Below are 12,020 nucleotides of genomic sequence, written 5' to 3' on the forward strand. Positions count from 1 at the left end.
TTATCATTTATCTTCATTTCCCTGTACTAGAATGTCTACTTTATTTATCAATATATCCTAAAGCATCCAGAAAAGTACCTGGCCTTGTTCAGTAATAAATGACTGAAAGGATGAATGAAAACATTTTTGTATTCCAAATCTCTACCAATCCTTATGATTATATCAAAGAGAAAGTCTCAGAGTGGTGATGATCTTCAATAGTTCTTTACTACCTGTTGGTCTCTCTCTTTTTTCTTTTAATGGTTTTATTTTTTAGGTATAATTTACCAGCCATAAAATTCACACGTTGTAATTAAACGTAGAATTCAGGGACTTTTTAGAAAATTTATGAAGTTGTACAACCATTACCATGAATATCTCTTAACGTGAAAAAAGGAGACCAAAGCTCAGAGCCTCCTCCAGACAAGAACATCTGCTAGCACGTAATAACATTGCTCTGTTTTCATTGCACATATTTTTCAGTATACTTTTTGTTTTTGCTAGTGACACTGGACTTTCACTTAAAGTGGCAATATAAAGCTTCCTTTTTGAAGAAATTTATATATGCAAAAAATATGTTGATTTGAAGAAAAATATTAAATAACTAACAATGTATGAAGTCCGAAGATACAGCAAATATTGAGGATATATTAGGCAAATATTGAGAGTAAGTTTGTGAAACATGGACTCATAGGATACAGATCTGCTGGTCTCAGACTGCAAAATTGCAACCAATTTCGTAAATGAAAGGCAAGGCATTAACAACGGCTCCTAGAGTTTACCCTCAATTCCCATCAGTCTTTGGTGGGAGACTGTTCTTCATGAGTCTCTTGTGTTTCTGCATGTCTTGTGAGCAAGCACTGACTACCCTGCGTTTCAGACTCTCATTGCAAGCATGTTTATACAACGAACAGCCTCGGTAAATACGATAGTCTCTCCCTTCAGAACTAGGGGAAGGTTTGTGTATAAACTTAGAAGATAAAGACAGCCTTGACCTGGAACCAAGAATAGGCATGCTTACTACTCATTTTTTAAAGATTCAGGTTCCTATAGCTCAAAAAGATTCAAAGTTCCTCTCCTATAATGCAACCCCTCAACGTGTGCATGTTATCTGGCCTACTTTGCATCATCCTATAGAAATAGAGGTTTGGAGAATGTTATTTGTCTGAAGATCATGTCCCTCCAAAATTCTTATGTTGAAACATGCAAGGTAATGGTATAAACATGAAAGGTAATGGTATTCAGAGGAGGGCTGTCCTCATGAATAACTTAGTATCCTTATAAAAGAAGCCTGAGGAGGCTTGTTTGTCCCTGGCACCACATAAGGACACAGTGAAAAGGCATCATCATCCATGAATCAGGATACGAGCCTTTACCAGACACCAAACTTGCTGGCCCTGATCTTGGTCTCCTCAGCCTCCAGAACTGTGAACAAAATTTCTGTTGTTTAGAAGCTACTCAATCTGTGGTCTTTTGTTTAACAGCCTGAATGAACTAAGACAAAGAACTGATATAAAAATGCTAATATGTTGGCTATTTCTATTGTTGTAAGTAATAACCTGTCCTTCACCTCTCCCCTAGGAGTCTCATGTCTTATCCAATAAGAAACTATGGCTAATTAATGTGTTAGCCTGCAAAGTAGGATACAATCTCAGAACCTTCACAATTCTTGAAAGTCCTCACCTCATTGTGAATTTCTTCTCCTTGTTTCAAAACTGCAGGCTCAAAGGACTTCAAAGAGACATCACCATTGTCCACGTTGTCGTGGACATTCTGCAGAGCCAACTGGCAGCGTTGCAAGATATAATCCAAGGTTCCTGTTGAGCACTGTCGAGACAGAATCAGTAATCAAGAAGATGAGCAAATTCCAAGCTCACCCTGCCACTTTTCCTAGGACTGTTCACATTTGCCCCTTTCTGTGCGTTCACCTTTTGCCCCTACAGCTCCGCCTATACTTCTTAACTCAAGAATTAGTACAGCGGCCTGCTCTGGGCTCTGTACTGCTAGTTTGGCCTCACTTGGGTCACTCAGCCTGCTGGTTTTCTTTTATTATATGGCCCTCATACTCTAACTAAACAGTAGGCTCTCTAAAGCTAAGCCCTATTTATATATATATTTTCTACATATACTACAGCATCTAGAACTGAGTCCTTAATGTGGAAGAAATACAATAATTATTGGATGAATAACTAGTAAACCAAGAAGTGAAGACACTGACTTTTAATCTCAAGTGCCTCAAGTCTAACAATGGGAAAAAAGGTAACCAGACTGCAGAAATGGTTCAAAACCACACTAAATAAAACAGTAATGATGAGGGGAGGGGTGGTTAACTTATAAACACAAGGCAAACAACTCATTTCCCTTTACTGGGAAAGCATTCACTAGTCAGCTGCAGACCATGGCAGAAAAGATTCTTCAAATAATAGAGACTATGTGGCTCATGCCCTCAAGGCAAATTCAAAGGCATATCTGAGTACCTGGGCATTCAGCAAGGACACAGAAAACTAGTTCATCTCTCTCTGAGTCTGTGGGAGCAAAACAGAGGTCAAATGGACAAACTCTTTTTTTAAAATGATCATATGTCAGAAAAGAAGAGGATGCAGATGGAGTATGCATCCGCTTGTTTTGATAATGAGATGATTTCCTAGAATAATAAAAAGGCTATAAATATCCTTTGGATCCAACAAGGGAAATGTATCCCTAAAATATTTTTATTTTAATATTTATAATTTAAACTGAGCCCTTGGAAATAACCTTGGGGACTAATCCTCTGGTATAAAAATTGTTTGCACGTTTACAGCCATTTTATACAATGTGACATCAACAAGTCTGGGAAAAACAAAGTTTTTGTGCCAAAAAAACAGAAGCTTAACCAATATGTATTTTAATGTAAAGATCCCAGAGTGCTGGCAGCATATGGGCAGGCTGCTCCAATATGCAGGGGAAAAACAAAAACAACAAAAAGAACGGAGGTGAATTACTACCCACTAGTGTCCCATAATTATCTCTATATCATCTTAAATTTACATTCTATCTAGAAACTTCTCCTACTGGCACCTTTACTTTCCCAAGTATAGAGTGAGCTATATAAGAGGTAAATTGTCGTTTATTATAGCTAAATATTGGAAACAAGTTTCCCAACAATAGGAAATCAGTTAAATGGACTTCAGTGTAACCATATATGCAGCCAAAAAAAAACAGAGAAAGAGGATGGAATATTTTTTTCTGGTATATAGTGTTTTATTTGATGTAAAGAACCTATGATCAGGTCTAATTTGAAGTTTGTGGGTTTTTTAATTTTTTTGTAATAGCTTGGCTATTCTTTTTTATTCTAGTCATATAGTGGGTGTGAAGTGGCATCTTATTGTGGTTTCCATTTCCATTTTCCTAATGACTAGTTGTGCATCATTACTGAGACATAATTCACACATAAAATTCAACCATTGGAAACATACAATTCAATGTTGTGTAATATATCTGCAGTGTTGTGTAACCATCACTACAATTAATTTTAGAACATTTTCATGACCCTGAAAAGAAACCCTGTGTCATTTAGCAATCATTCCCTCCCATTTTCACCAACATTTCCACCAACATTTCCAACCCTAGGCAACCACAAATCTAATTACTATGTCCACAGATAGGCCTATTCTGGACATCTTACATAAACGAAACCATACAATATGTGAGTTGTTGTGACTGGTTTCTTCAATTTAGTATGTTTGCAAGATTCATCCATGTAGTGTACCTTGTATCATTACTTCATTTCCTTTTAATGTCAATTAATATTCAATTATATGAATACACCATATTTTGTTTAAACATCATTAAGTGATAAGCCTTTGGGTTGCTTCCACTTTTAAGTTATTATGAGCATTCATGTATAAGTTTTCATTACTCGTGGGTATATGCCTAGGCACGGAATTGCTGTATTACAGGGTGACTTTGTATTTAACCTTGTGAAAAAGTACAAAACTGTTTCCCAAAGTAGCTGTACCTTACATTCCCTGCAGCAGTGCACAAAGGTTCCACTTTCTGCACATCTTCACCAATATTTGTTACTGTCCTTTTTTATTCTAGTCATTCCAGTGGGTGTGAAGTAGCATCTTACTGTGGTTTCCATTTGCATTACCCTAATGACTAATAATGTTGAGTACTTTTCATGTGCATATTGGTCATTTGTGTACCTTCTTTAGACACATGCTAAGTCAGATCCATTGCCATTTTAAATTGGATTATTTCTGCTAAATTATTCATTTGTAAGAATTCTTTGAATATTCTATAGACAATTACTTTATGAGACATGATTTGCAAATATTTTCTCCCATTCTGTGGGTTGTCCATTTTTTTATGGTATTCTTTGAAGTACAAAAGTTTTTAACTTTGATGGAGTCCAACTTATCTATTTTTTCCTTTGATTGTTTGTGCTTTTGGTGTCTTGTCTAAAGAGTCATTACTTACTCCAAGATAAAAATTACATATTGATAAATCATTATCACCAAGTTTTACTGAAACATAACAAAAGTACAGAATAGTTTATGAAGTAGGCTATCATTTCTATTAAAATATCTTTTAAATTACATATATTATATATGTATTCGCTTACATATTAAATATTACCAAAAGAATAGCAAAAGTTTAATAACATTGGTTGCCGCTGAGAAAGGGTGCTGATCGGTTTAAGAAGAAACTTTAATTGTATACTCCTAAGAATTTCATAAAATTTTAACCATTGAGTAACACCTATTCAAAAAAGAACTATGCATAAAATTTAAATTTAGAAAAAGAAACTCTGTATTGAATCTCAAGAACATTCTGTCACAACCGGAAAAAACTAAAATCAAATAAAGGTTAAGAGCCATCAGACATAATCTAGTCATGTTCAACCAAAAAACAGAATAAATTTCTTCTCTGATTAATTAAAACAAATTTCAGTACATCATTTCCTTAACACAATGTGTTTCCTACACATTGTGAATAGGCAGAAAATAGCAAATCATTTTGTTTGATGCAGATAAGATATGTAATGTTAACACTAGATGAAAAGGGGGCATCTGTAGAATTAGTAAGGACTATAACAATGCATGACTTTCTTTCCCTCTTCTATTAAACAATAATGTAACTTCATTGTGGGAGAAAAAAATCCTTTTGCTTCTATTACTATTGAAAACAAGAATATAAGATGAAATAAAAGTAATTCAAATAAGATAAAAACATAATTCTACCACCTTAACCTATTTTTATTTTTTTGAGTTGGGGTCTCACTCTGTCACCCAGACTGAAGTGCAGTAGCATGATCACCTCCTAGGCTCAGGTGATCCTTCCACCTCAGCCTTCTGCGTAGCTGGGACTACAGGCACACGCCACCATGTCTGACTAATGTTTTTATCTTTTGTGGAGACAAAGTCTCACTATGTTGCCTAGGCTGATCTCAAACCCCTACGTTCAAACAATCCTCTCACCTTGGCCTCCCAAAGTGCTGGGATTACAGGTAGGAACCACCGAACCCTGTTAAGTATTTTTATTTTTTTGCTGCACATGATTCTTTGCCTATATACAGTTGAAATCAGTATTTCCATATCAATGTATATAGTGTTTTTACTGTACATAAATATCCAAAATAACCAGTTTGATGCTTGCTAGTTAAAATGATATTTAATAATCTAATTAACTTATCAGAAAGCTATAAAGGCATTCAGGTTCTGCCCAACTTTTCACTATTACTGATAATGCTAGATAAACATCTTTCTGTACATAGTTTTATTTCATTATTTCCTGGGCTTGATTTCTAAAAATAGTGTTTGTGATCAAAGATTTGAATATTTTTATGGTACTTTATACATATTCCCACATAGAGTTCTAAAAGTAGACCAATTAGGAAAAACTACCAGATGCATATGAATTAGATGACTTTCACTATAACATAGCCAGCACTGAATAATCTTATTTTTTACTTTTGGTAGAAATAGAAGGTGATCTAAAACAGTAATTTTTTAGAAAAGACTACTTTTAATTTTAAGATTATTTTTCAGGCTTATTTACACATGATCATCTGTAACATAGCAAACTTTCTTAAAAGGTCAAAAAATATATTTTAGGTTTGCAGGCCACAAGGTCTATCTTGCAACCACTCAACTCTGTCACTGTAACTCTAAAGCAGTCATTAACAATATGTAAGCAAGTGGCTGTGTTCCAATAAAACTTTATTTAAAAAACAAAGACAATAGTTTGTCTCTATAATATAGAAAGCAGTATTATAACCACATCATTCACATTATATAATTCATAAAATATCATTTAGCTTGATCTGGATCACAGAAAATACCAAAATCTTAGATTTGGGGTAACGTTTTTCTCCCCAAAGAATCACCGTAAACCAGGCTCGGTGGCTCAGCCTGTAATCCCACATTTTGGGAGGCTGAGGTGAATGGACTGCCTGACCCCGCAGGTTCGAGACCCGCCTGGGCAACTTGGTGAGACCACATCTCTACAATAAATCAAAAATTAGCCGGCCATGGTAGAGCGCGCCTGTAGTTCCAGCTACTTGGAAGGCTGAGGCGGAAGGATCGCCAGAGTCCAGCAAGTCGAGGCTGCAGTGGCGGGAGCAGCCACTGCACTCCAGTCTGGGTGACAGAGTGAGACTCCAACTCAAAAAAAAAAAAGAATCACCATAATACTCATCTCTTTATTTAATTAGTGCTCAAAATTTGGCCTAAAAATTAGAAGATATAAACACAATTATGACTAATATGAGAAAGCAGCCTCAAGTTATTTTAAAAGCGATGCTGCTCTAATAAAAGTATGAAATTGACCCACACGAAAAAAAGGAAAAAAGGGCTAGGAAATGCTTCTCATTGGTACTTCAAACGGCTCCTTTTGGGAACCTTTATCGTGGTCAAAGGGGCAAGAAGTTTCCTGCACTCTCTCATGTTTTACTCCTGTATTTCCATTTGCCTGCTAGGCGTCTCCACTTGGCAACTCCAACCCAGCCTGAGCTATCTACTGTCTTCCCCTAATGTCTCAGATCCTCTGTTTCTACAAATAGTATGTCATCCCTGAATCACTCAGACTTGAAACTCAAGAGACAGCCTTGAGTCTGGCACAAGAAAAGCGCCCCTTAAAGAGTTAGTTCATTCATTCAGTTAGTATGCTCCTCTTTCCATTGCATTAAGTCCGTTGCCAAGTCTCACGCTGTTTCCTACATTAATCATGCAAATTTCTTCCTTTTTCTTTTTGACACTACCTTAGTTCAGACACTGATAGCTATAAGTGATATCTCTATCATTTACATCTTCCTAAAGTTATCTCCAGTATGTCACTACCAAGATAAACAGTAATCAGTAACCCACAACTGCCAACCAACTTAAGTTAAAACATCTAATCTGATATCCAAGATCTTTCACAATCAGATCCCATGCAGGAATCAGCCTTATCTGTCAACATTCCTTTTGGCACCCTGGGATCCAGAGTACAGCCACTCAATATTCCCCGAGCACCCCCATCCCACTCCAATCACAAGATTCCCACCTGTCTAAAATGTGCTAAAATCCCCTAATCCCTACACATTCATTCCCTACATTTTACCTGTCCTGAAAGGATACTTCAGACTTCACCTCACCCATGAAACCTTATGCTGTTTGCCACTTTCTGTTCTGTACTATACCTACTCTTAGACTGTAAGCAACTTGAAGACATTCAACATGTCAACCATTCCTGTTCACAAGTGCCCAAAGGAATACCTTGAGCACCAAAAAGTTGAACAAAAGTTTGAAGAATGAATGAAGAAACTTAAATCCCTTCCTTCTGAATGGCAGCTTTCAATTAATAGCAATTCTCATAGTCAAGATTCACAGGTAATTTAATTCTCTTTCTTTATTTTGTATAGCTTAGTGTATAAATAGAGACAGAATAATCTTCCACGGAGCTTTAGCTCTTCCTATCATCTATTAGTTTTTCACCAGAATTAAATAAAAAGATAGTAGCAGGAGGAGGAGGAGTAATTTAGCAATAGTAAGTAGTGGCTAACAATCTTTGTTTACCAATAACTGTTCTAAAAGACCTGCAAGCATTAACTAATTTAATCCTCATAAGAATCCTATGAATTAGGTACAATCGTCATCCCCAGCAAACATTTTCCCAAATTTTTAATTAATCTTTTTGCACCAGTCCTCTGCATACAGCATTAACGAGCTTGTCTACGTTTTCAGGTTAAGGAAAGATGTAGGAAGGACACACTCGAGTAGCCACATACTCAAGTGAACCACAAGAACAGGATTTGTGGGAGGGTTACAGCTAGAAAGGTAGACGCCTACAACCGGGGCAGTGAAATCTCTGTCTACAATACAAGGCATATATAAGGTGCTCTATAAATGCTTGCCTCTTCTTCCTTTCCTCTTTTCCTTCCTCCCCTCCTTCCCATCAGAACTTCTTTTAGGTCTCAAAGATATTGTTTCTGTGTTTATTTGTTTAAAATGTATCTCTCCAACTAAAACATAAGTTCAAAAAAGGAAGTAGACATAATGGTCACGTTGATGGCTCTATCTCCGAGGGCATCAACTGGACATATAACAGGCACCGAAACATTTGCATGATTAAGCAAATGGAAAAGAAAAGAAAGAGAGGAAGGAATACTTGATGGGCTTGCTAACATTTTGACTTAGTCACTCATTCCTCTCTACCACATATTCATCTGACCAGTCCACTAGTAAAGCTTCTTAATTACCAAAAGACACCAAACTGCATGACAGACTCACAATCTCATGCCTGAAAAGGTCTTGTGCTTGTGTTTCCCTTCCACTTGGTTGTATCTCTTCTGCCCAATTTTCTCACACTGTCCCCTGTGGTTCCATTGAAAAGTCAAGTTTGGGTAAGAGGCCAAAGTGTAATCCTTTGCATGAGTATTCCCCTGCTCTCTGAAACCCTTCTTAACTGAGCAACTGGGATTCTATGATGGCTAATATGATTTTTTCTCATTTGTTAATTTTTCATTCTGAACTAGTCTGATCAGCTGACCATCAGCCATTACAAGTGGTGGCAAAATTTAGCAATAAAGTCGAGGTTATGAACACAACTGGGAAGCTCAGAAATTCCTTGGCACCACTGTAACTTTCTCCTTAATTTACATTCACATGCCCAGAAGTCTGACCAAAGTTAAGGGAAATATAAACTCTCAACCATATGAACCCAGCCACAGCTAACACATGCACAAGCACATGAATCTACCCCATTTCCTTCTGGCTATCTCCTGCCCCTGACCTTGACAGATACAACCCCCTAAATAAATCTTTAACTATCAACACTTGCCAGTGGCATTTTGCTTCTCCAAGAAACATAACCCCAAAAAGCAAAACATACTTATCCCATGCTGTGAATACACTTTTTAAAACTGTATCCAACACAACCCAAAGCTAAAAAAGCAAGTAAACAGAGACTAAAGTCAAGTTAGATGGAAGCAATTTTCCCATCAAATACTCCTCTAAAGCTCTATGATAAATTGCTCATTGCTCATTCAACCACTTCTGTCACATACAATTAGGCGTGAATCACATTTTTATTTACTCTTACCTCTGCTACTCGATGGGTAGAACTAAACCGAGGTTGTGAACCAGCCAAAACACAGTGTTGGTGGGTGGCATTTAGATCATCTACAGGAAAAATATCAAAAATTTTAAAACCACATTTATTAGTCAGTATATACTATTTAACTAAAATACAAAGTAAACAGTAAACATATACAAAGTAAACATTTAAGAAATGACAATAACCAAGGAATTAACACTTACTTTGTATTCTTTAAACAGTTTCTTATAAGTAGGATGACTAAACATGTGTGTGTGTGTATACACACACACATACATATATACATAAACACATAGACCATGACACTTTGAAGAGTGGAAGGGGATAGTATTAATAATTATTCCAGAACAACAGGTATAAACTAGGATTGTCCTCAGCAAACAGGATATACGGTCACTCTACTTATGTGTGGTCTTATAATACCCACCCACTACAAAGTTCACTATTTATGAATTGAGCTTCTTTCTCTTTCTCATGACATATCTATGTCTATCCATGTTTTTAGAATAAATCAGAATTATTTCATATCATTTGGAGTTGAACACCTTTCATTTGAAAATCTGCTTCTTTGTCTCCATAATCAAAGTATCAATTTTGCCCTAACAATTTTCCAGGCAACAAACCAACCAACTCAGCATGTTGCATGTTTGGCTCTCAGAACAGAATTGAACTCTATGGATTCACAACCCAAGAACGGAGTAGGTGGCAAACTCATTGGTTGAAGAATATTCCTTAAATATTCTTCACAAGCAGTAGGAGAAAAATCAATTGCCAAGCTGTTGCGTATCCTAAGAAATGATACTACAAATCAGGCACACACACACACACACACACACACAAAATTGGAATAAAGACTTTTCAGAAAAAATCTGAAAGAATTTATATCCAGTAAACTTAAACTATAAGAACTGTTATAAAATTCTTCAGGCAAAACATAATAATAATATGAGAAGGAATTTGGATCTGCCCAAGGGAATGAAAAGTAACATAAATAATAAATATCATGAGAAGATAAATGACTGTTTAAAGCCAAAATAATAACATATCATGAGATTTATAACATATGCAGAAGTAAAATGCATGAAAGTAGCACAAAGAAAGAGGGGAAGTCATGTAAAACTTGAAGTTGCATTATTCTAAGTTAAAGATGTATATTATAAACCCGAGAGCAATGATGCTCAATCAGACATAATTTTGTCATCCCCCACTCTGGAGAGACAGACAGGATGGAAACAGAGAATACCAATTTACCAGAGTAGAAATCAAGAAGCAGAAACGTCTATGGAAAACAATAACAGTGCAGAAAAACCTGGACCGTATTAACGAATTTCTGGAGATTCAATGTGGACAACATTGAGTTAAAAAGTCCAAGGGACACAGTCTTAGGGAACTCCCACACTTTTGTGAGTTTTATCTCTAGAAGATCTACCAGGTTCTCAAAGTGAAAAATTCAAGAAAAATCTCCTCATGATTCCAGCAGGAAGAGAAAAACAGCCACTTTAATATATATCACAACAGTCTGTTCTTAATTAGGCCTACCCTAAAGAAAAACAATTTTAGCAAAGCCTAACCTATTGAGGTTTATCAGTGCGCAACTGACCCATGGGAGGGAAAATACCCAATTTTGCCCAGCTCTAGCTTTCTACATGGGAGAAAGAAAATACCCAACTTCTGCTCCTTTTACCCTTCCAAGCGGAGTTAGGAAAATATATAACTCCAGTCCCTGCTAGTCATCCTATCCCAACAAAGAATGAGGAAAAAAAAATTGAAAAGTACTTGCAAAGTTCACAATTAAGGGTATACAATCACTATAAGACTGAGCCCTAATTATTAGATTATAGAAGACTTCCCCTCCCAACATACTCAGCCTCCACATTACTCTAGATGTTGATTTATTGCCACATATCATGCCTGCCTATCAAGAAAAAAGTACAGAGCATTCTAAAATGAAAAAATTAAAAATTAAAACCGACAGTCTGAAAAACTGAGCAAAAATCGGCAACAGAATCAGATATTGCAGGATGTTAGAATTAGCAAACGAAACATTTTTAAAAACTAAGATTATGAGAGAAGCGGCAAGATGGTGACGGTGAAAGCCGGACTCGGAAGCCCTCTGCAAAGGAGCTCTGCAGTGGGTCTCTGACTTTTGCCCCGGGGGGCTGTGGACCCGAAAATTGCAGCCTGATCTTCATACGGAGCTCGGCTGTTGCCACCGCTGGGACATTGCAACAGACTGGACAGTCACTACGGCGCAAATGGTGTCGCCGCCGCCGCCACTGCTCCCGCAGCCTCTCCCCCTGCCACCGCTGCCACCGCCACCACGGCCTCCGTGACGGCCATAGCACATCACACCACCCGGGCCCGAGGTGATCCACATCAAACCCCTTCAGGGAAGATCTGCCGGGATCACTGCCACCTCTCCTGCAACCAAGACTGTCCTGCCTGCCCACCATAAGGCTCCT

At 37.1% G+C, this 12,020-nt stretch overlaps 1 protein-coding gene across 1 annotated transcript in view; it reads right to left on the reverse strand.

The window, feature by feature from the left end:
* Nucleotides 1-12,020, reverse strand: part of FTO (FTO, alpha-ketoglutarate dependent dioxygenase) — a 244,836-nt gene that overhangs the window by 50,026 nt on the left and 182,790 nt on the right. The window contains exons 5-6 of the mRNA XM_008067756.2: nt 9,544-9,623; nt 1,663-1,806 (exon numbers count right to left, since the gene is read on the reverse strand). Coding sequence (XP_008065947.1) covers nt 1,663-1,806; nt 9,544-9,623 — 224 coding nt within the window. The remainder of the gene's footprint in view (nt 1-1,662; nt 1,807-9,543; nt 9,624-12,020) is intronic.

Source organism: Carlito syrichta, unplaced genomic scaffold (genome assembly GCF_000164805.1).
Source record: "Carlito syrichta isolate Samal-C Ts95f unplaced genomic scaffold, Tarsius_syrichta-2.0.1 Scaffold309768, whole genome shotgun sequence".
In the NCBI taxonomy this organism is placed as follows: domain Eukaryota; kingdom Metazoa; phylum Chordata; class Mammalia; order Primates; family Tarsiidae; genus Carlito; species Carlito syrichta.